Source organism: Chelonoidis abingdonii, chromosome 7 (genome assembly GCF_003597395.2).
Source record: "Chelonoidis abingdonii isolate Lonesome George chromosome 7, CheloAbing_2.0, whole genome shotgun sequence".
Taxonomy (NCBI): Eukaryota; Metazoa; Chordata; order Testudines; family Testudinidae; genus Chelonoidis; species Chelonoidis abingdonii.
The window spans coordinates 48,688,782-48,714,390 of NC_133775.1; the positions used below are offsets into that span (position 1 = coordinate 48,688,782).

General features: G+C 40.1%; 1 protein-coding gene across 3 annotated transcripts in view; it reads right to left on the reverse strand.

Annotated features, from left to right (window-relative positions):
- Positions 1-8,049: 8,049 nt before the first annotated feature.
- Positions 8,050-25,609, reverse strand: part of CDC73 (cell division cycle 73) — a 174,379-nt gene continuing 156,819 nt past the window's right edge. Inside the window, exons 16-18 of one of the 3 annotated variants that reach the window (XR_004375155.1) lie at positions 18,834-18,975; positions 11,510-11,627; positions 8,050-9,477 (exon numbers count right to left, since the gene is read on the reverse strand). Coding sequence is in view for 2 of the 3 variants with exons in the window: in XM_032791044.1 (XP_032646935.1) it covers positions 9,429-9,477; positions 18,834-18,975 (191 nt within the window). In the remaining variant the exon portion in view is untranslated. Of the gene's footprint in view, positions 11,628-18,833; positions 18,976-25,609 lie in introns of all 3 variants that reach the window. The other 2 variants (XM_032791044.1, XM_032791045.2) reach the window with 2 other exon arrangements.

Sequence of the window (25,609 nt, forward strand, 5' to 3'; positions counted from 1 at the left end):
ATAGTTACATATGGCACAGATAAATTGCCTGACAGTTATCCTTAGATTCTGGCAAACTAGTAATAGCTTGCTCAATAACAGGAGTTGGAACCTAATGGTACCTGGCAACCACAGGAACATGGAAGTGATATTAGTCCTTTGGTCAACTACTACCCAGTACATCGAGCATTTGCGTTGCCTTGGTCACTCAAGGCAAGGATTGTTCTTTGGCAAGAAGTTTTTCTCCCCCCCCCCCCTTTTTTTTTTTTTTTTTTTTTTGCCAGAGATCATAAAAATGGTTGAGTTGTGGTTAAGGTGATAGAATAAAACGTGAAAGATCTGGGGTCAACTTCTGACAGATTTCAAGTGGTCCTCAGGCTAAATCATGTAAGTTCTATCTGCCATCTTTAAAATGGCATAGTTCCTNTGGTCAACTACTACCCAGTACATCGAGCATTTGCGTTGCCTTGGTCACTCAAGGCAAGGATTGTTCTTTGGCAAGAAGTTTTTCTCCCCCCCCCCCTTTTTTTTTTTTTTTTTTTTTTTGCCAGAGAGCATAAAAAGGGTTGCCTTGTGGTTAAGGTGATAGATTGGAACTTGAAAGATCTGGGGTCAACTTCTGACAGATTTCAAGTGGTCCTCAGGCTAAATCATGTAAGTTCTATCTGCCATCTTTAAAATGGCATAGTTCCTGTCCTTCCCCTTGTCTGTTTTATCTATTTAGACTGTAAACTCTAGAAGGCAGGGATGGTCTTAGTATGTGTATATACAGCACTTAGCACAACAGGGGCTCTAGCTACTAGTGTAATCCAAATTGTAAGTACTAACAAACTCAACTTTATTTTGGAACCCTAGCAATGAATGTGAAGAGAAGCATGACAACATATTGAATATGAGCACATCACTTACACATACAATGAGACTGCACTGTAATTGTCAACAGGCAATTTTCTACCCAACTATCTAGAAACATCAATTTTACAGGTGGCAACAACAAGTGTTTAGGTTTTTTTTATTTCCAATTTTTCTCAACTGTTAGCTTTAGAAAAAGACAAAATTTACACATAGTAAACCTGAGAACCTCACAACAATTTACATAGAACATTTAACCATAATGCGTTTTGCTGGACACATCCAAACACATGCATGTTTCTACTCTTGCATGTGCATAACCATATCAGAATAAGAGCAAGGAATCCATTCTGTTTCTAGCGCGCACACATATTCACACACCTGCATAAACCTGAGATGAAGTATATCCTGGAACATGGCCTCACAGAAGAAGAGTTGCTATTCTCTGTACTTCATGGTGGAAAGGCTTGTATTGAAAAAAGCATCCAAAATGCTGAGTTTACCCCTTTTCACAGTAAACTATTTTTATATTCTGATTGTAATATTCTTCTACTGGTCTTCCAATGGGATAAAAAACAATTTTTCAGCTTGTCAGCACTTAAACTACCATGAAAAGAAGCTCCATTGTAAAGAGCCAGTACGTGTCATACAAAAAGCTAACTAATCAATATATAGCACGTTGCAGATTAAATCTTGACAACTTGGTCACTGCTTTACCACAACTACCTAAGCAGCAGCAAGAGTGTCTTTTACTGCTGTCAGTACTGCTTGAAACTCACACATATACTCCCAATGGTCCTTTTTCAGTATGGGAAACACTGCATTTCTTCTTTAGAATGACAGCAGTTGACTTCTGACTGAGTAAAATGACCCTAACAGGTCACATTAATCGATCCTGATATTCATAAGGCAAAATCTTGTAATATAGCTCGGGATCAAAGTTAAAAAATATTGCAGACAAATAGGTAAGTTGACAAGTTCCCATGAATTTCAGTGTACAACCCAATTTTACATTGTGTGCTAAGTCTGACAATAGCTCAATTGTTGCCAAAATTTTGGTAACAGAACTATTTTTTTTAAACAACCAATTCATTACTATACATCATTTATCTGAAGCAAGTTTTCTATTGTTTCAATGATATGTCTATTCATGCTGTCAAACAAGCTGCTGCAGCTTCAATCCAGATCAGTGTGAGGAGAGTGAGATGTTTCCTTATTTTTGTTCTTTCATGGCCAATTTGCAAAGTTCGTCACTGATGTTCATGTTGTAGGAAGATATTTGTGCTTTGAAATTGTTACTGGGCACTACTTTTAGCTGAGAAATCTTGAAATTAGTAGTTGGATTCTAGCTAGTAAGATACACATTTTGAAATTCTTTAGTGTTAAAAATTAGTAAGCAAGCTTGGATAGTCTATTCTGACTACAGCATAGCAAAAATAACCCAATATGGATGCAATTATATCACTACAGAAGTGCTTTTATACTGGCATAGCTATTCAGGGGGAGGGGGAATAATGATTCTGGTGTAAATCACCTTCACACCAATATATAAATGTACCTAGACATGGGCTTTTATCAGTATGACTATTTTAAGAACCCATATACCTCTAACCAAAATAATTATACCAGCACAACTTTCAAAGCCTCAGAAGGTTCTTTTCAGTATTTAATGTGAGTTTTAGTGGTGAAAGGTGCTAGATGTAATAATACAAGTTTTTCTATACCAGTCTGCCAACAAGGCTTAACCCTGACCTGGAGGGATGCCTTTTACAAAGATCAACATTTCACTTATGTCCCCCATAGGGAGGCTGGGAATGTTTTACTACTTATGCCTGTAGAGAGGAAAACCTGGCCACTCTTATAGGAAGAACAGAAACCTAAATCTATGAGTGAGATTTTTTTTTTTTTTTTTTTTTTTTATAGCTTTTTTTTTATAGCTGGGTGACATGCCACAGTGAAAATTAAACCTGTCAGATTAGATATGTGGAGAAATAGAATGTGAAGTGGTACTACATCCTCCACCACCGGCCTCAGGCTACACATGTGACTCTGCAGAGAAACCTAAGAACATAATGCAGGGACATTTCTGGGACTGGAAGCTTATCCCAGTCTAGTCTAGTGAAGGATACAAAAAAAAAAAAAAACAAACCTGGAGGCCACCTAGTCCCATTCTGGGAGAAATGATTTAGTGGTATCTCTTCTCAAAAAAGGGACACTTTGATGTAGGGCCTGAGCCAAAACCTAGACTGCAAGCTCTTAAAAATAAGAGAAATATAACCATCACATCCCTTGAATGTCAACATAGGCTCTAATTTTCAGTCTACCTGGTGAGTGCTTATATCTCAGTAGGCAACAAATGGATAGATGTCTTAAAGATTAATACCAGTCTCAAAACTGGACCCCAAAATGAACAGGCAGCCAGTGGAGGGCACAGCTCCTGGCCATCAGTCTGGCTTAGATAGGTCATGCTTGCTAAGTCCTAATCTAAGATGACAGTGTAGTTTCCTGGCAAGCTGGAAGAGCTTCCAGCTAATGTCACTTCTTGCTTAACAAGGAGCAGTGATGAATCCACTGAAAATCTATACTTTGAACTATTTTGACTATCAGAGAACATATGTAGTTAATGGGAGGGGCAAGGTTACTGCTAATTGATCCAAGGACTTTCTTCTTCCTACCAGGTGACTTCAACCTTTCCTGAATCAGATGCCTACTGTCCAGTTTCACATGTCTTGGGGCCATTAATATATGTGGTGTAAACATCAGTAGAAAAAATTAGAAGCAAATTGGGAGCACTGTAGTCCATTGAGTTACACGTCTTCTCCTCAGGAACTTATATGGATTGGGTGTTAAAAAGAGGAGGGAACTGGGCTGTCTTAATCGCCTCAAAGAAATGCAAGAGAAAAGATCAAAAACTTTATAATGCTTCACTATCTATTCCCACTGAATCATGTTTGCATTTCAGGATATAACTAAGCATATAAATCTCATTATCAAAAGGTTTCAGAGTGGTAGCTGTGTTAATCTGTATCAACAAAAAGAATGAGGAGTACTTGTGGCACCTTAGAGACTAACAAATTTATTTAGGCATAAGCTTTTGTGGGCTAAAACTCGCTTCATCAGATACATGGCGTGGAAAATGCAGTAGGAAGATACAGACACACACACACACACACACACAACATGAAAAGATGGGGGTTACCATACCAACTCTAATGAGACAAATCCATTAAGATGGATTATCATCAACAGGAGGGGAAAAAAAAAAAAAAAAAAAAACCTTTTGTAGTGGTAATCAGGATGGCCCATTTCAAACAGTTGACAAGAAGGTGTGAGTAACAGTAGGGTGAAAAATTAGCATGGGGAAATAGTTTTCAATTACAGACCTAAAAGTGGCAATTCTTCAACAAAAAAACTTCAAAAACAGACTCCAACGAGAAACTGCAGAACTGGAATTAATTTTCACACTGGGCACCATCAGATTAAGCCTGAATAAAGACTGACAGTGGATGGGTCATTACACAAACCAAAAACTATTTCCCCATGCTATCTTCCCCCCTACTGTTACTCACACCTTCTTGTCAACTATTTGAAATAGGCCATCTGATTACCACTACAAAAGTTTTTTTTCTCTCCTAATAGCCCACCTTAATTGATTTGTCTCAGAGTTGCCATGGCAACCCCCATCTTTTCATGTTCTCTCTCTCTCGGTGTATATATCTATCTTCCTAATGTATTTCCACTCCATGCATCTGATGAAGTGGATTTTAGCCCATGAGAGTTTATGCCCAAATAAATTTGTTAGCCTCTAAAGGTGCCACAAGTACTCATTCTTTTTATTATCAAATGGAACTCCTGTCGTAATAACAGGGCACAATAGTACCTCTCAGGAATAGAATACCCTCCAAGAATGAAAGCTCAAAGCAACTGCAGCACACTGTTCCTTGACTGAAAACCAGTAAAATATTAGTGGACTAGTCTTGCACTGAAAGGAAATTATAAAGTCTATTCAGATGAAATTCATTAAAGCCTGCACTAAAAAGCAGATTCTAAGGCAAAACGTTTGCTCATTTGTCTATTGATTGAATCAGGATATTAATGATCTGCCTGGTGCTTCTTATTTATGGAGGGTGACATTGATTTAGAGCTGCCTGTAATAATTTATGCATACTGTATCTTGACCTGGTTAGTGGGATAATTAGTGTATGACTATCTTGGATTAAATCAACTGTTGGGAAAATAACCAGGAAGGCAAGACAATAACTTGACATAAGACATCTACACGCACATTTGGGGGGTTGTTACAAAACACTTGAGGAATAATGCAAGGGCTTTTTAATTTGATGCTCTAGCTCCACCATCTGCAGAGTTCAGACTGGTTTGGGGGACCATATTAAAGCCCAGGAATTTGAGTTTTAACTGGATTTAATAAGAGGTCCTTAAAGACAGAAGGAGAATGTGTTACGAGAAGAGACTTAAGTCCCAGACTCCCACAGGTTAGGAAGAGACAGGTCTGCCTAAGACTCAAGGTAAGATAAACATACATGTAAACACCCTAAATTATGCTTTGCTGCTACTCTTAAGATTAAACAATGCTTTTGTTTTAAGATGGCTGGTGTGTCACTATATTCACTGCTGGCCACAGACTTCTGAAGAGAAGAACTGCAGATGCCAAACTCTGTTAGATCAGAGAGGCGAGCACAGTTGGTACAGACAGCTGTAGTCCAGAACCCAATCTAAGAGTGTGAGAAATCACCCGATTCCCCCCTACCAGGAGAGGTGAAGACATAAGGACTGAGAGCTGAGGGGTGCCCTAAATGGGTCATAGTGTATGTTTAAACATGTTTAGATGAGAAGATGCACTGGTGTGTGCTAGCACTATCAAACTACTTGAGAACACACACACTAATCCTGTGAGACTAACAAATACTTGAGGTATCCAATTTTCAATTACAACCAACTCCCCCCGCCAAGTTAAAACATACAGCTTGATGTTTTCTTTGTATGCAACAATAGCATTTCAATTCCGCTCACCAATGATGTCACACTACCAGTGTCCAGAGTCCACGGTAACCTTTTGGTCACACTTTATATTAAGGTGCCATTTATAAATGGCTAACAAATTATTAATAGCTGTTATAAAGAATGTTATCAACATCAATAGTATGTTAAAACTGATTCTAAGTACATCAGTAAAAGCTATTATAGATCATAACCTACAGTGGATCATAAAATATAGCAATAAAGAAAAGTATTGACTGGTTGGACTAACAACTAATCATTTATTAAAATATCTAATCATTTACTAACCCTTTTAAAACCATTTTTGGAACCTTTATACTAAATGTGATCATTTTTTCCTAAGATCTAATACAATTGCCCGAGATTCAACCCTTACACTTTTATAAAACAACTTCTCCATCCCTACTTGCCACTCTTCATTCCTGGAAGATTCTACAGAATCTCTCATTTTAAAACTCTCGGTCTTTAGGACACTGGGTAAATCTAGGCCGGAGTGAAATCGGTGGGAGTTTTGCCTTTGACTTCTGCATGGCCAGGATTTCAACCCACCCTGATACACAATCTGAGAAGGCACCAGCTGGAACTGAAAAACTCTAGTTTACACAGGGCCATTCAAGCACTTTCATTAGACAGGCTAGGCCAACTAGATTTAAAGTTAAGCTTCATTTTTTGCTTCCTTCCTTGCTTGTTATTTTAGACAAATCTGTACTCATAACTTCACGCAATTACAGTTTCAGGAAGATTTACATTTGACAATTTCAGGAATATACACAAGCATGGTAATCAGGTTTCCTGACTTTGGAATAAGTGAAGAGTAGATGGAAAGAAATTTATAGATGCAAATAAAATCCATGAACAGTAATACTTTTTTATATAGATTTTATATATTACCTCAGAACTTTTCCAGCTTTACAAGTAAACTAGCTTATGGATTTAAATTTCAAACATTTAAGAATATTCTTTGGATCTACACTCATTTAAACAACTTCTGTTTAAAGAAAAATGAATGCAGTGAAGTCAACTTAGAAACACTGCCTGTCAGCATTTGCTTCTTACCAAACTGTGTTCTGCTTCAATAAATAACCATTTTCTCTGAGTTTACAGCAATTATATTTCTCACCAGCAGAGAGAAAAATGACAGTCATGGAAGTCAACAGCAGCCCTCCCATACAAGTTACATTGCAGTATTCTCTATACCAGCGGTTGGCAACCTTTCAGAAGTGGTGTGCCGAGTCTTCATTTATTCACTCTAATTTAAGGTTTCGCGTGCCAGTAACACATTTTAATGTTTTTAGAAGGTCTCTTTCTATAAGTCTATAATATATAACTAAACTATTGTTGTATGTAAAGTAAATAAGGTTTTTAAAATGTTTAAGAAGCTTCATTTAAAATAAAAATGCAGAGCCCCCTGGACCGGTGGCCAGGACCTGGGCAGTATGAAGGCTACTGAAAATAAGCTTGCGTGCTGCCTTCGGCACGCGTGCCATAGGTTGCCTACCCCTGCTCTGTACTCATTGGCAGAGGATTGTTGTACTCACCACACCATGCTTAAACTGCCAAAAGGAAGGAGCTTCATTCCAACTTCTTCACATTTTAAATGATTTCCTTCCACTCCTTATTACCTCAGGATTTACATACAATGTTAAAGGTCTTCTGGTAAAGAAAAAGACTGCACAGCAAACCGAAAAGATAAATGTGCATTACAAATTGTAAGTAAAGTATGTATCCGTCCAGACAAATGAAACTAACAGGACCATAGCACCTAAAAAAACAGGTGCTACATAATTTAGAGAGCTACAATTTGATATTCACAGAATCCAATCTATATGGCATATTTTTCCACAGACTTCTTTTAGCATTCCAGGTGAACTTTAACCTGTTAGGCCAACAATTTCTTCAGTCAGAGATTTTTAATTTTTTATGAACACATTGGTTTAATAAAGTACTTGGCATTAGTTATGGCTTTTGAATTAAAATGAGCACAACCTCACAACATTAAATTTTAAACCCACCATCTAATCCATTAATTTTCACCAGCTTATTTTTGTATAGTGTTAGCGAGTATTAGCAACGAAGTGCATATGTCAATGGGTATGAGAATGAAAAGTTAGAATAATAAAACTTATTTTTGAAAGTCATTGAAGAGAACTAATATCTTACACACTGATTGAACACAGAATGAAAGCCAAAAACAAATACGCTGTTCAGATAAACATTTATCTGACATCAAATATCACATTATCTTTGATCATAGCTTCAGCTCCTTTATGAACTTAATACATAGTACACTTCCCACATATTATTCCTTATCTGTATTAAAAAATAAGAAGTTTACAGTATTGTAGAATAGTTCTATAAATCATGTAGCTCAAGCACTGGCTTTTAGCATATCCTTGTAGAATTATCTTGATAGAAAAAAATTCTCTGTCAATAACTATATAGTAGTTAAGCCTATTCAGCTGAAGGTGCTGATCTGTTATTTCTTCAGGTATACAAGTCTATTTAAAAAGAAATTACCTCTGCATTTACTTAAGAAATCTGCTTCTGCCACTTTGTTCAGTGCAGCATTCAGAAAGCTCAAGTAGTGTACAGACAACTCTTGTTTTGTATAAATTATAAGCAATAATATTTTTAATATAAATCGGTATTTCAAAAGGTCCCTATTGGCAGCTATAATATTGCTGTAATTTTTTTAAACCTTGGCAGTATGGAACCCTGAATATCACACTGTAAGCCAGTTTCCATCTTGTCTTAGTACTTTTTAAACAATGATAGTAGAGGTGTTATTGTTTAGATATTTCAAAGCAGTTTTGATTATTAAAACAGTACTAGAATAGAGAGGAAACAGTCAATTTGATATTTGAACCCTACGTACTGCTTGTGTCATTTAACTTTTATGTAAAACGACAGTCATTAAAAAAGTTCACATTCTCACTTACACATTTTAATTTTCAATACAGTTTACACACATTATACATGTCTCAGCACTGCAAGCTCTGAAAACTGCTCACCAGTAGGAATGCAGCTCACTTAATTAAACAAATGGCAGATAGTACAGCTTCTCTAGTTCTTGGTATCAGTTTTCCTTACCATTCATTAATTTGTAGATAAATTAAGCATAAAAAGTTATCTCAAACACCTGATCTGTTGTAAAATGCTGAATGGTTAAACTTTAAGTCCAAGTAGTTTCATAACGTGTGTATAAATGTATATATAGAAAGACCACAGGAGAGCTATTCTGTGAGGACCTTATCCAACGCCCACTGAAGTCAATGGGAACTAATTGCACAATGACTTAGATAGATACCTCACTACCTTCACAAATGAAGAGACCGAAAAGTGCCATTTCCTTCATAAATAAGTTTTGGATCGTAATCACATATATTGCAAATAGAAAATTCCAAAAGATTAAAAGTCTGGCTTTGAATCCATAGAAAATGGTACAGTTCAACCAACAGATTTCACACATTCTGCTCTCCTGACAGTTTCACACCTGCATCACTCCACTGCCTCCAACGGATGTACACCAGTGTAAGCGAAATCAGAATCAAGCTGTTGTCCAGTGTGCCACATTGAGCCTAAGTATTGCAGGGTCTGAGACTGACTGATGAGCTGTAGCACCATGTGCTTTTAACACATAACACAACAAACAGAGGATGGAGAAGAGACAATGTCAACTGGACTTTGCATATTTAAAAAACAGCACAGTATAATCTGTAAATTATAATGCATGTGAGCAGTACATGTGCCTACCAAAACCTCAGGGGAAAAGTTGCAGCTGCCCATTATAGTAGTCTTTTAAAAACTAAGTATGTTGCCCATATACATAGTACTGACTAACTCTACAAAACTGCCCATTTCTGAGCAGCAGAAACAGAAATATTAGATGCCCCAGAACTTCAGCAGTATGAAACCCCAAATTGTATTGATCATTTCTTCATAGTAAAAGTGCTGTGCTAATGACAATTGTTCCCTAGTTTTATCTCAAGGTTAAGAGATAGAAAGAAAGGAAAATTCTGGATAATTCTGTGAAACAGAATTAGTGGGAGAGTCAGTGACCTGGATCTGACCAAACCTCTTAAACCAGTTGAAGGAACTTTCTAAAAAGGATTTTATTCAATTATTTTACAGTCTTGAATTTTTTGCTCTTCCCAGTGATTTTGTGATATCCATTCAAAACTCCACTCTTAGTACTACTGATGTGGATTTTAACTGCTATGAAAAAAATTGAATTGAGAGGTTTTTATTTTTCCTAGTTTTAAATGTAAAAATTGTAGTCTTAGAACAGTTGAGATGAAAATGTTAAATATCACCAAAACCACTGGGACCTCAGAGTCCTGGTATGCCAGTATGGTTCTAAAACTTCTGTAGGAGCTATTTATTCTTCCAGTTATATTAAAAAATGAAGATAAAATGTGAAATAAAAGCAAAAGAAAATGAATATGTAGAATATTTTACTTTTGTCAAACCTCAAATGCAAAGCATAAGAAACATGGTTCAGAATTTAAGAGCAGAAATATAAGCACATTTTTTTCTACCCCAGAAAAGTATGTTATAGTATTTAATCATTCTATTATATCAATTGGTATACTATATTAAATTATGTCATAAAGTAAGTAGTTACCATAAACTCATACAAATACCAGTGTTTTCTTGCCTTAGTGATGCTCACAATCTAGATCAAGCAAATGTGTTCTTTGGTAACTGGAGTAGGTTCATTTTGAGTACAAGTGCAGTATTGCTGGAAGGCTGCATTAGCTGCTCAGATTAGAAAATGGCAACTCCTGGAGACAAGGTTTGGGCTACTTTTGTCATAAGGGAAAACATTAGAGGTTATCTAATGTACTGGCATTAAAAGTATTAATTCCATGTGGTAACTTAAGAAAAGCAAACTCTCCCCCGTTCTATTCATTATTTAGTCTGTACAATGTTTGGACTCTCATATATAAAGTATTTGACAAGTAGTAGTGTACACATACACACTTCAAATTTTAAATTAAAGGATCTGTGAGGAGGATGGACATTCTGTGTTAACATTACTTGAATGCATTTGTAATAAAGTTTAAAGGTTTGTTAAACTGGAATATTATAAGCCCAAAGAAGTGGTTCTTGATTTTTCATCATCCCTTTTTCAACAAAACAGAATATACAGTACATATACAGGTTGACATTTTGATTTATCCAAAACAATTGTCACTTTGCTTAGGTTTGAAAGTCCTATACACTAAAACATAATACCATTCACAACAAAATATTTTCAGTAAGTGAAACAATAAAGCAAAGGACACCAGAGCTAAACTCAGAAGCAAAGTCATTCTGAAAGCCTTACAACATATCTCTCTCTACATATATACACACACACACACTGTAACTTTCAGTGAAGATCAACCTATATTCTAATGAGGAACAAAAAAAACATACTGTTTAAAAATTTTCCTAACTTAACAAAATGGGGAAGAAACTGCTGCTATCAAAATATACAATTTGATTTGCAGGCTAGAAGGCTAACATTATTAAAAAAATAGTTTTAAGCAAAACACTTTTGCTTGTAATAACAGCAAGTATCAACCTGCCATAACACGAAGCATCCAAACAAGATCTTATAAAAGATTAAACTGTGACCCTTTCTTCATTTGTAAAGTTCCTGACAAATGCATACAGTGAGAGCCTTAGTCTCCAGACTGGAGCATCTTTCATATTTCTCAATCACACTCCACAAAATGAATGGCAGCCAGAGGATTCAGAATCTCAAATGGGATTTGTGCTTTACCATGTACCTGCAACGTTAACAAAAAAACAGCATTAACAGCACTTTCTGGTAGTTACAGAAAGTGTTTATTCAAGGAACAATGCTGCACAGTAGGGAGAAAAGTAAAATTATTTTAAAACCTAATTCTTAGAACATTATCAGATGTTAAAAGATCCAAAAAAAGATTCTTCATGAGTCATGAAAGTTGTGTACAATGCTGTGTTCTGTATGCCTGAAAAGAGGACAGTCAAATGTTTCCTCTCAGAGAACATTGGCTTGGTTTATAGACCACAAAAATGGAGGGCTGGAAGGGATCTCAAAAGGTCATCTAGTCCAGTTCCCTGCTCTGAGGCAGGATCAAGTAAACCTAGACCATCCCGCTGAAAGGTGTTTTCCTAATATCTAACCTAACTCTCCCTTGCTGCAGATTAAGCCAATTACTTGTCCTACCTTCAGTGGACAACTGAACACCATCCTCTTTATAACAGCCCTTAACTTATTTGAAAACTTGTCAGGTCCCCACCCACACCCCGTCTTTTTCTTTTTTTCCCCCCTGAAGACTAAATATGCCCAGTTTTTGTTTGTTTAATATTTCCTCGTAAGTCAGATTTTCTAAGACTTTCATTTTTGTTGCTCTCCTCTGGACTCTCTCCAGTGTCTCTACATCTTTTGTACAGTGTGGTGCCTAAAACTTGATACAGTGCTCCAGCTGGGGCCTCACTAGTGCCAAGTAGAGTGGCACTTCCATGTCTTCCTTACAACATCCCTGTTAACGCATCTCAGATTGGTAGTCTTTTTTGCAACTGCATCATGTTGAGTTATATTCTATTTGTGATCCACTAACCCCCAAATTCTTTTAATCAATATTACCGCCTAGCCACTCATTTCCCATTTTGTAATTGTGCATTTGATTTTTTTCTTCCTAAGAACAGTACTTTGCACTCGTCTTTACTGTTGATTTCAAAGACCAATTCTTCAATTTGCCACGGTAGCTCTGAATTCTACTCCTGTCCTCTGAAGTGCTAGCAATCCCTCCCTCCTTGACATCATCCACAAATTATGTAGGCGTACTCCTTTCCACCATTAAGTCATTAATGACAATACTGAATAGTACTAGACCCAGGACAGACCCCCGTGGGACCCTACGAGATACATCCCACCAGTTTGACAGCACACCATTGATAACAGACAGTTACCTTTTCTGTAACTGGTGTTCTTTGAGATGTGTTGCTTATGTCTATTTCACAGTAGATGTGCATGCTCACCACGTGCACCGGTGCCGGATTTTTTCTCGTAGCAGTACCTGTAGGGGAGCGCCCCAGTGACCCCTGGAGTGGTGCCATCATGGCGCAGTATAAGGGGTGCTGCGTGCTCCTCCCACTCTCAGTTCCTTTTTGCCAGACAACTCCAACAGTGGGGAAGGAGGGTGGGATGTGGAATGGATGTGAGCAACACATCTCAAAGCACACCAGTTACAGAAAAGGAAACTGACTTTTCTTCTTCAAGTGATTGCCTATGTGTATTCTACAGTAGGTGATCCAAGCTATAACTGTTGGTACCATATACTGAACGAACAAGCGGTTTGGGGGACGAGCTACAGCAAAGCTGTAGTAGAGCTGCTCCGAAGCACCTTCACCGGTGGCAAGAAGGGACTGAGGGTGGAAGGAGCACGCCTGGAATATACATGAGCAATCACTCGAAGAACTGTCTTTTCTTCTTCAAGTGACTGCTCATGAACGTTCCACAATAGGTGATTCCAAGCTATACCTATTGGAGGTGGGTAAGAGTTCACAGACATTTGAGATGGAGCACTGCCCTGCCGAACCCGGCATCCTCCCTGGTCTGGGAGACAATCGCATAATATGAGGTGAACATGTGGACCAATGACTATATAGCAGTCCTACAGATGTCCTGAATAGGGACGTGAGCTAGAAAGGCGGCCCACAAGGCTTGCACCCTTGTTGAGTGCATTCTCACAATAGGTGGCGGGGGAACTCCCGTCAGGTTGTAACAAATGCAGATAAATGAAGTGATCCAGCTGGAGAACCGCTGAGTGGAGATCGGCTGATCCTTCATGCATTCAGCCGTGGCGATGCACAGCTGTGAAGACTTCTTGAACGGTTTTGTTTGTTCCAGGTAAAACACCAGGGACTGTCTCACATCTAGCACGTGGAGATGGAGCTCCTCACTAGACGCATGGGGCTTGGGACAGAGCTCATATATAGGCAGAGACCACCTTGGGAAGGAAAGAAAGGTGAAGGCAGAGCTGGACCTTATCTTTATGAAATACCATCTACAGGAGTTCAGAGGTCAGGGCTAGAAGATGTGATTGCCACAAGAAAGGCTACTTTCCATGAACCAGGAGCACGTGGCAAGCAGCTCAAATGGAGGCCCTGGCCAGAACCAAGCTCAGATCCCACTGTGAGACGGGGGCCTAACGTAAGGAAAGAGGCAATCCAAGCCCTTAAGGAATCGACTGGTCATGGCATGAGAAAATACTGTGTGGCCCTGGACTGGCAGGTGGAAGGCCGATACGGCTACCAGATGCACTTTGACAGATGAGGGTGCTAGGCCTTGGGCTTTGAGATGAAGGAGGTAATCCAGTATAAGCCAGAGTGGGGCAGCCAATGGTGAGACGCCACAATCGGTGGCCCACCAAGAGAACCTTTACCATTTTGCCAACTAAACAACAGCCCCAACAGAGAAAGCTACAGCAGAGATCTGGAGCACAGCAGTTCCAAAGAACCTTCACTGGCAGCAAGAAGGAACTGAGGGTATAGAATCATAGAATATCAGGGACCTCAGGAGGTCATCTAGTCCAACCCCCTGCTCAAAGCAGGACACATCCCTAACTAAATCATCCCAGACAGGGCTTTGTCAAGCCTGACCTTAAAAACCTATAAAGAAAGATTCCACCACCTCCCTAGGTAACCCATTCCAGTGCTTCACAATCCTCCTAGTGAAAAAGTTTTTCCTAATATCCAACCTAAACCTCCGCCACAGCAACTTGAGACCATTACTCGTTCTGTCATCTGCTACCAGTGAGAACAGTCTAGATCCATCCTCTTAGGAACCCCCTTTCAGGTAGCTGAAAACAGCTATCAAATCTCCCCTCAGTCTTCTATTCTGCAGACTAAACAATCCCAGCTCCCTCAGCATCTCCTCATAAGTCATGTGCTCCAGCCTCCTATGCATTTTTGTTGCCCTCCCCTGGACTCTTTCCAATTTTTCCACATCCTTCTTGTAGTGTGGGGCCCAAAATGGGACAGTACTCCAGATGAGGCTTCCCATTATCAAATAGAGCGAATGATCTCCTGGCGATGCTCCTACTTATACAGTCCAAAATGCCATTTGCCTTCTTGGCAACAAGGGCACACTGTAGACTCATATCTAGCTTCTCGTCCACTGTAACCCCTAGGTCCTTTTCTGCAGAACTGCTTCATAGCCATTCAGTCCCTAGTCTGTAACAGTGAATGGGATTCGTCCATTCTAAGTGCAGAACTCCGCACTTGTCCTTGTTGAACCTCATCAGGTTTCTTTTGGCCCAATCCTCTAATTTGTCTAGGTCCCTCCATATATCCTATCCCTTCCCTCCAGATCATTAATGAAGATACTGAACAAAACTGGCCCCAGGACCGACTCTTGGGGCACTCCACTTGATACTGGCTTCCAACTAGACATGGAGCCACTGATCACTACCTGTTGAGCCCGACGATCTAGCCAGGTTTCTATCCACCTTGTAGTCCATTCATCCAGCCCATACTACTTTAACTTGCCGACAAGAATACTGTGGGAGACGATATCAAAAGCTTTGCTAAAGTCAAGGAATAAACACATCCACTGCTTTTCCCTCATCCACAGAGCCAGTTATCTCCTCAGAGAAGGCAATTAGGTTAGTCAGGCATGACTTGCCCTTGGTGAATCCATGCTGACTGTTCCTGATCACTTTCCTCTCCTCTAAGTGTTTCAGAATTGATTCCTTGAGGACCTGCTCCATGCTTTTTCCAGGGACTGAGGTGAGGCTGACTGGCCTGTAGTTCCCCAGATCCTCCTCCTTCCCTTTTTAAAGATGGGCACTACATTAGCCTTTTTCAAGTCATCCAGGACCTTCCCCGATCGCCATGAATTTTCAAAGATAATAGCCAATGGCTCTGCATCACATCCGCCAACTCCTTTAGCACCCTCGGATGCAGCACATCCGGCCCTATGGACTTGTGCTTGTCCAGTTTTTCTAAATAGACCCGAACCACTTCTTTCTCCATAGAGGGCTGGTCACCTTCTGCCCATGCTGTGCTGCCCAGTGCAGCAGTCTGGGAGCTGACCTTGTTCGTGAAGACAGGGGCAAAAAAAGCATTAAGTACATTAGCTTTTTCCTCATCCTCTGTCACTAGGTTGCCTCCCTCATTCAGTAAGGGGCCCACACTTTCCTTGATTTTCTTCTTGTTGCTAACATACCTGAAGAAACCTTTCTTGTTACTCTTAACATCTCTTGCTAGCTGCAACTCCAAGTGTGATTTGGCCTTCCTGATTTCACTCCTGCATGCCTGAGCAATATTGTTATACTCCTCCCTGGTCATTTGTCCAATCTTCCACTTCTTGGAATCTACTTTTTCGCGTTTAAGATCAGCAAGGATTTCACTGTTAAGCCAAGCTGATCGCCTGCCGTATTTACTATTCTTTCTACACATTGTGATCTTTTTTTCCCTGCAACCTCAATAAGGATGCTTTAAAATACAGACAGCTCTCCTGGACTCCTTTCCCCCTCATGTTATTCGCCCAGGGAATCCTGCCATCAGGTCCCTGAGGAACTCAAAGTCTGCTTTTCTGAAGACCAGGGTCCATATTCTGCTGGTCTCCTTCCTTCCGTCAGGATCCTGAACTCGACCATCTCATGGTCACTGCCTCCCAGGTTCCCATCCACTTTTGTTTCCCCTACTAATTCTTCCTGGTTTATGAGCAGCAGGTCAAGAAGAGCTCTGCCCCTAGTTGGTTCCTCCAGCACTTGAACCAGGAAATTGTCCCCTACACTTTCCAAAAACTTCCTGGATTGTCTGTGCACCACTGTATTGCTCTCCCAGCAGATTATCAGAGTGATTAAAAAGTCTCCCATGAGAACCAGGGCCTGTGATCTACTGACTTCTGTTCGTTGCTGGAAGAAAGCCTCGTCCACTTCATCCCCCTGGTCTGGTGGTCTATAGCAGACTCCCACCACGACATCACCCTTGTTGCTCACACTTAATCCAGAGACACTTGGGTTTTTCTGCAGTTTCATATTGGAGCTCTCAGCAGTCATACTCCTTTCTTATATACAATGCAACTCCCCCACCTTTTCTGCCCTCCCTGTCCTTCCTGACAGTTTATATCCATCCATGACAGTATCCCACCAAGTCTCTGTTATTCCAATCACATCACAGTTCCTTGACTGTGCCAGGACTTCCAATTCTCCCTGCTTGTTTCCCAGGCTTCTTGCATTTGTGTTTAGGCACTTAAGAGAACTCACCGATTGTCCCACTTTCTCAGTCTGAGACAAGAGTCCTCCCCTCTTGCACTCTCCTGCTCGTGCTTGCTCCTGGTATCCCACTTCCCCACTTACCTCAGGACTTTGGTCTCCTTCCCCCGGTGAACCTAGTTTAAAGCCTTCCTCACTAGGTTAGCCAGCCTGCTTGTGAAGATGTTCTTCCCTCTCTTCGTTAGGTGGAGCCCGTCTCTGCCTAGCACTCCTCCTTCTTGGAACACCATCCCATGGTCGAAGAATTCAAAGCCTTCTCTCCAACACCACCTCCGTAGCCATTCATCGACTTCTACAATTCAACGGTCTCTACCCAGGCCTTTCCCCTGCACAGAGAGGATGGAAAAGAACACCACTTCCGCCTCAAAATCACTTATCTTTCTTCCCAGAGCCATGTAGTCTGCAGTGATCTGCTCAAAGTCATTCTTGGCAGTATCATCGGTGCCCACGTGGGGAAGCAAGAAGGGGTAGTGATCCGAGGGCTTGATGAGTCTTGGCAGTCTCTGTCACGTCGTGAATCCTAGCTCCTCGTGAGCAGCAGACCTCTTGGTTTTCTCGGTCGGGTAGCAGATAGATGACTCAGTCCCCCTGAGGAGACAGTCTCCAACCACCACCATCAGCCTCCTTCTCTTGGGAGCCGTGGTCATGGAACCTCCATCCCTAGGACAGTGCATCCCCTGCCTTCCAATCGGTGGAGTCTCCTTCTGCTCCCTTCCCTAAGCTGTATCATCTAGTCCACTTTCCGCACACGGTGCCCCTTATACCATGCCATGGTGCTGCCAATCCGGGGGTCGCTAGGGGTGCTCCCCTATGGGTACTGCTAGGGGAAAAACTTCCGGCACCAGTGCACGTGGCAAGCGTGCACACCTATTGTGGAATGCACATGAGCAATCACTTGAAGAAGAACTACTTTGAGTACAGTCTTTCAAATAGTTTTGTATGCACCTTATAGCAATTTCATCTGGATGACATTTCTGTAATTTGCTTATGAGAATGTCATGTGAGACTGTGCCAAATGCCTTACTGAAGACATGAAATTACATCTGAAATTATAAGACTATAAGAAAAGGAATCTAAAGTTCATTTTGATCAGTCATCTCTGGGAAGCCTTTAGAAACATTTGTGCAGTTATTTGTGGAAGACGTTGATGGAGAGATAAAACAACAAAGTTTGGAAATGAGTGATTTCACTGGGATTGTCAGAGAAGCCTGAAGGAATTCTAACTTCAATGGGATTTAGCTACCTTAGGCAGTTTTGAAAATCCCAGCTTTAATTGTTTATATATTTTGCTGTTAAACAATCACAGCATCAAAATCAAACTAAATTTACACATTGATACAATAGGCTCATCTTTTTTCTTAACGTTTATTGAACTGCTGCATAGGAAATGGTTCATAACACTTGTTCCTCAAGCTCCTTCTCTACATTATGAAAAAAACGGTAGGTATGGACTTAGTATTAGTAGATGGTTTAGCAGCAGTTTTACCGTCACACTTTTTTGAATTAAACTGACACTTTTCATTCCAAGAGGATTGGTTATTCCCTCTCGGTCTATCTGTACTTTTTTTGAAATTCAAGGTGGCTTTGCAGTGTCATAATCATGAATAGCAAGCAATATTTTGTCTCTAAGCTATTGCTTGGATCTTTCTAAGATACACAATTTCTTTGACACCTTATTCTCCCTCCCCACAAAAAACTCATAGTAAAAGTTTTCAGCATATTTACCTGTCCAAAGTTTCCCAGAAACGTAGGAATACTGGTCTGTCCAAGTGCCGTTTGTGATAGCTTAATTCTAATACTGTTACATCCCATTTCTGTACATTTGGATCTAGACGCACTTCATCATACTTGAGATGGAAAGCTTTAACTACAGGACATGAGAGAGAAATAGTTAGATTACAATCATCCTCATTGGACAAAACAAAAAATTCTTCACAGTTAATGCACACTAGAAAATGTAATTAATGGCACACATCCATGTCTACATATGGGACCCATGACCCAACTCTCTCAGTATACATCGGGGTGGCCAACTGAGCCTGAGAAGGAGCCAGAATTTACCAATGTACATTGCCAAAGAGCCACAGTAATAAGTCAGCAGCACCCCCAACAGCTCTCCTCTGCTCCCAGTTCTTCCCACCACCCGTAGCCCTACTGATCAGTTCTTCCCCCTCCCTTCATGCATCTCCTGATCAGCTGTTTCATGGCATGCAGGAGGCTCTGGGGGGGAGGGGAAGGAGCAAGGGCACGGCAGGCTCAGGGAGAGGGCGGGAAGGAGTGGAGTAGGGGCAGGCCCTGTGGCAGAGCCAGGGGTTGAGCAGCAAGCATCCTCTGGCACATTGGAAAGTTGGCGCCTGTAGCTCCAGCCCTGGAGTTGGTGCCTATACAAGGAGCCGCATATTAACTTCTGAAGAGCCATATGTGGCTCCAGAGCCACAGGTTGGCCACTTCAGCATATATCATAGCAGCAATGCTCTTATTATGGGTGACATGGCAGTCTCTATTTTTAATGCACAGAGATTCTTGGAAAAATAGCTTGTTGAGCTGAATTCAAGTCAAATGCAATTTTGGGTGCAGTGGGTGGGGAGCTGACATTCTATTTAGCCATTTCTGAGTTGTTCCAAGATGAAAATCAGTAAATTTAAATCTTTTGAAGCCATCTTGATCATTTAAGGGCTGTCTATGCAGCAACCTGAGTTGCTTGAAAGTGAACTACTAGGGGAACATTTAGTTTGCATAAATTTAACTTTTTGTGCATAAACAGTCCTCTGCACCGCAAATCTATTAGCCTACATGAAAGTTTTTATTTTGACTCAGTGCAAAAGCATTAATTTTCTGAACACTATAGCGGTCAATAAAATAATTTCAAGAAAGGAAAACACAGCATTGCTTTATTCAGTAGCCTGCTAGAATTACTTACAACAAGAATGCAGATCACAGTTATAACAAGAATCCTGCTACTAGATCTAGTATGTTCTGCGTTCACAATGTGGAGCTCAGAAAACATCATTTCCCTCCCAGAAGCAGAATCCTCCTCCTTTTACTCCCCTTATTACAACTGCTCTGTCTTAGTGTGTACATTTGAGGTTGAGTTTTTAACTTCAAATACTACACAAATATACAGTAGGATTCCGACTTCCACTCCAGGCTGTTGCCTTCTCTCCAGGCTTGTTTCACTTGTTACTGGTATCTACTGAGGACATAATGCAGCCTTTATCAGAGCTGAGACTCTTGTGCATCAATGTTACAAAGTATTGCAATGAGTCCAAGTAGTGACCACCAGAGCTTTTATTCTGGACTATAGCTGCTGCCCCATCCTGTCGAAGAGTACTGCTCTCACACTACTGTGGTTGTGGGTAGCCACTGATCTGAATAGTGCTACCCTGCTCAATATCAGTACTCCTGTGGATGGTTCTTGGCTCCTCCTGAACTGAGCATGCTGCTCTAGTGATTTTCAATAACGCATTCATGAGTCTCAATTCTGATACACACGCTACATCTGCAAAAGAAATGAGTTAAAACTGATGAGGCTGCTTCCCAACCAAGACAAGTTTACCTTCATAATGCTAAACATACTTTGAGCTCTGTAGCAAGATAATATTCACTGTTTACATATTCATTTGTATAAATGGTACCTTATGCTGTGATATCATCAGATTTCAAATTATTTTAGGTCAGTCCCAATCAGTATTATGATAGAACTTCAAGGTAATCCTAAGGTGCTGCAGGAAGTGTTTTTAATGATTCAGTAGCTGACACTTACCTCTGAGTTGGTACTTGGCTAATGCACCAACATGACATTAAGAGACACTGTGCTATTGGAAGTGCTGTCTCTTGGGGATTAAATAACACTTAAGAACTGACCACACACACACACACACACTCTCTCTCTCTCTCTCGCAAAATAATACCATAGAATGGAGATGTATATATCCATTCCATGGTATTATTTTGCAACAGTAGGGAAGTTCTCTCTCTCTCTCGGCCAAATTCCAATTTAGATATTACATTCAGTCTTCAATATTTAAAATTACCTCTACAACTTCAACTTGATAAGGTATTCTGATGCATTCCCTGTCCTAAATGGTCTGAAACTTTGCTCTGGCGTTCAACAAATGCGGCATTCCAACCCAGTAGGGAATGAATTTAACTGGGGGTTAGGTGAGTGAATAGACAGACACATGCTTTTCATAAACTCCTTTTTACTTTGATATGGCAGCAACTAAGTAACACTGTCATTTAGATACAGTATAACTATAGTCAACAAATAGAAAAAGTCAAAACTAACAGTTTAGAATCACAGTGTGCTTCCAGTTCACATTTGTTGTTTTTTCAAGATGCTTTTATAGCATTTGATTTCTTATTTGAAATTACTACTAAAATAAAAATGTTGTGATTCAGAAGGAGCTGAGACCATATAAACTTCGTATGCTACACTGGATCAGTGATCCATTTAGTCTATTACCCTGTTGTGAACAGTACAGAATGTTGGACTCTATAAAAAAGCATCATCCCTTGCCTCCCACCGTACATGTAACTGTGTAATACAGGAACAGAGAGGGGAGATTTCTCAGACATGAGAACTGATAACCTAAGTCCAGGATAATGAGGAGTACGGTGACACCTTAAAGACTAACATTTATTTGGGCATGAGCTTTTGTAGGTAAAAAAACCACTTCATCAGATGCATAGGGTGAAAATTACAGATACAAGCATAAATATATATTGGCACATGAAGAGAAGGGAGTTACCTTACAAGTGGAGGACCAGTGTTGACAAGGGTGGATGTGGTCCACTCCCAATAATTGAGGAGGAGGTGTTAATACCAAGAGAAGGAAAATTGTTTTTGTAGTGAGCCAGCCACTCCCAGTCCCTATTGAAGCCCGAATTAATGGTGTTAAGTTTGCAAATGAATTATAGCTCTTCAGTTTCTCTTTGAAGTCTGTTTTTGAAGTTTTTTTGGTTGAAAGATGGCTACTTTTAAATCTGTTATTGAATGTCCAGGTGTGTTCCCCTACTGGTTTTTATGTGTTACCATTCCTGATGTCTGATTTGGGTCCATTTACCCTTTTACATAGAGACTATCTGGTTTGGCCAATGTACATGGCAAAGGGACATTGCTGGCACATGATGGCATATATCACATTGATAGATGTGCAGGTGAACTAGCCCCTGATGTTGTGGCTGATGCCGCTGGGTCCTATGATGGTGTTGCTAGAATAGATAAGGGGACATAGAAGGCAACGGGATCTATTACAGGGACTGGTTCCTCTCAATGTTTCTGTGGTGTGGTGTGGTGTGTAGTTGCCACATTCTACAGACCACTATCCTCCGATCTCACTGAGTACCACCAAAAGAAACTAAACCATCTGCTCAAGAAACTCCTTGCTACAGCATGGGAACAAATCTACACCCCTAGAACTGTGACCAGAGATATTCTATCTGCTACCCAAGAGCCATAAACCTGGAAATCCTGGATGCCCCATCATCTCAGGCATTGGCATTCTTACAGCAGGATTATTTGGCTATTTGGACTCTCTCCTCAGACCGTAGGCTACCAGCACTCCAAGTCATCTTTGAGACACCACCGACTTCCAGTGCATTGGTGATCTTCCTGAAAACACCATCCTGGTCACCATGGATGTAGAAGCTCTTAATACTGATATTCCACACGAGCCTGGACTACAAGCTGTCAGAAACAGTATCCCTGATGAGGCCACAGCACACCTGGCTGGCTGAGTTTCATGACTTTATCCTCACCCACAACATTTCAGATTTGGGGACAACTTATATCTTCATGTCAGCGGCACTGCTATGGATACCCACATGGCCCCACAGTATGCCAACATTTTTATGGCTGACTTAAAACAAATGTTTCCTCAGCTCTTGTCCCCTCTACTTATGCTACATTGATGACATCATCATCATACGGACCTGCGGGAAAGAGGCCCTTGAAGAATTCCACCTGGATTTCAACAATTTCCACACCATCATCAACCTCGGCCTGGACCAGTCCACACAAGAGATCCACTTCCGGAACACTACAGTACAAATAAGTGATGGTCACATAAACACCACCCTCTACCAGAAACCTACTGACTGCTATACTTACCTACATGCCTCCAACTTCCATCCAGGACACATCACATGATCCATTGTCTACAGACAAGGGCTAAGATACAACTACATTTGCTCTAATCCCTCAGACAGAGACAAACACCTACAAGATCTCTATAAAACATTCTTAAAACTACAATACCCATCTGGGGAAGTGTGGAAACAGACTGACAGAGCAAGAGAACAACTCAGAAGTCACCTGCTATAGAACAGGCCCAACAAGAAAAACAACACGTACAGCGCCCAGCTAAAACCTCTCCAGTGCATCATCAATGATTTGCTATCACAGGCCTTGGGAGGCAGGCCAATCCTCGTTTACAGGGAGCCTCCCAACCTGAAGCAAATACTCAGCAGCAACTACACACCACCACACCACAGAAACACTAACCTAGGAACCAATCCCTGTAACAAACCCACCTGCCTTTTCTGCACGCATCTGAAGAAGTGGGTTTTTTACCCATGAAAGCTTATGCCAAAATAAATGTTAGTCTTTAAGATGCAATCTTCATTGTTTTTGTGGACACAGACTAACAGCTATCCCTCTGGTACTTAGGTCCACGATAAAATTACAAGGTTTAACTGTAATGCTACTCGATTCAAATCTTCAGTCTCAAATGCCTAGGCTACAATACTTGCCTTAACATCTTGCAATAGGCAGTTCCACAGACTAATTACGTGCATTGAAGCTTATTTCAGTTTATTTTATTAAGCTTACAGCCTTCTGAGCTGATTTTCATTTTTGTAGTATAGGAGAAGAAAAAGGAACATGTAATTATTTTATATAACTCTAGCCAGATCTTCACTTGCAGTTTTCTTGTTCAGTACACCAGCCCTTCATCTTTCCTTCCCACCCAAATCTTTAACCAAACTGGGCTAGTCATTGTCATTGCCCTCCTATATCCATGGGTCATTCTATAGCAAGATGTACCTACATGCATGAAAAATGTAAACTTACAACACTACCATATGCACAAAATAAGGGCCTCAGGTTGCCTTTTTTGTACAGAAGTTCTCATTTCTTTATATTAGACAATTAAGAAGTTGCCTCAATAAATAAATCACCTTATGTACTAGACTGTCAAGTCAACTTCAAACCTTCTGAATGAAGACTAAGAATGAATAAAGCTATTTTTTTCATATCAAATGATGCCAAGCCTTTCACAATAAAAGGATAAGGAATAGATAACTGCATACCAAGACTATGCATTTACAAAGAAAATCTCTGGATGTTAAACAGAACCTCTGAGTTTAGGTTAAAGATAATTGAACAAAGGTCAACTAACTAAAACTGGCCTTCAGGTTCAACAGAAGCACATTAACATGTTACAGCAGGAAGATCTTTAAAATGGCATTTAAATAAAATATTTATGTAGATTAAAATGCAAAATATTCAACTTTTCATTTGATATGCCCATTTATGGATGCAAAGAGTATACAGGTAAGAAAACTGTTATTTTTATATGAGTGTCATTCCAAAAATAGAGTTAAAACAGTTTCACAAGAAAGGCCAAAAGCTGTAGATTGAAAAGAAAACAATGGATAAGAAGAGTAATATTTTAAGGTCCATTTATGAAACTTTACAGGATTTTAACCAGCATCAAGTGACTGAGACAGTAAAACTAGTTTGATGTGATCTGGGTAGAGTCTAATCCATGATTTACTAGATGCATTTAGATCGATTTGCTTAGATTTTACGGCAATCAACTTCTTATTTTCCAAAACTTTAATCTACAGTAACCAGCTTTAAATCTCTGTTAATCATCATTCTGGAAATGGGCCAGGTTGCCTCTGAAAGCTTTTAGTTTCTATAAATGCTGGCAGATTACAGGTTTGATAATGGACTGGTGCAGAAGCTGCTGATCATATTTAGTTAGGCTATTAAAGAGATTGTACAGGGGCAAAATGATAAATGGAGCCAGAGTGGCAGGTAGTACCGTCCAGCACTTGCTCTTTTGAATAGCCCAGAAAATACTAAATAGTTTGTTCGGAAGATGGAATAAAGCTCTTGTACAAAGATCTAGAGATACTTTTTTTTAGGAAAATATTTTTGAAATATCTAGCATGTGACACAATCTGGTGCATTTCTAAAGTTAAAAAAAAAGTTTGCTTTTCAGAAGTACTTTTATGAGCCAGGGAGAAAAGTAATCACATTCCCCTTTCAACTTGAACACATGTATGTCTCTTAGACAGACAACATACTATATGTTGTAACTCTCACACCCCTTCTTAGTTTGTGCCTTCAGACTAAACTCTTAAGGGTAGGGACATTTTTCTAGCATAGCTTACTGTGTTATCCCTTTTCCTCTTTCATTTTCAGTGCCTACAGTTAACTTGTCCCTTTTCTCACTTTCAGGCCTTCTTGTCTCCATACTGAGTGCCCTTCT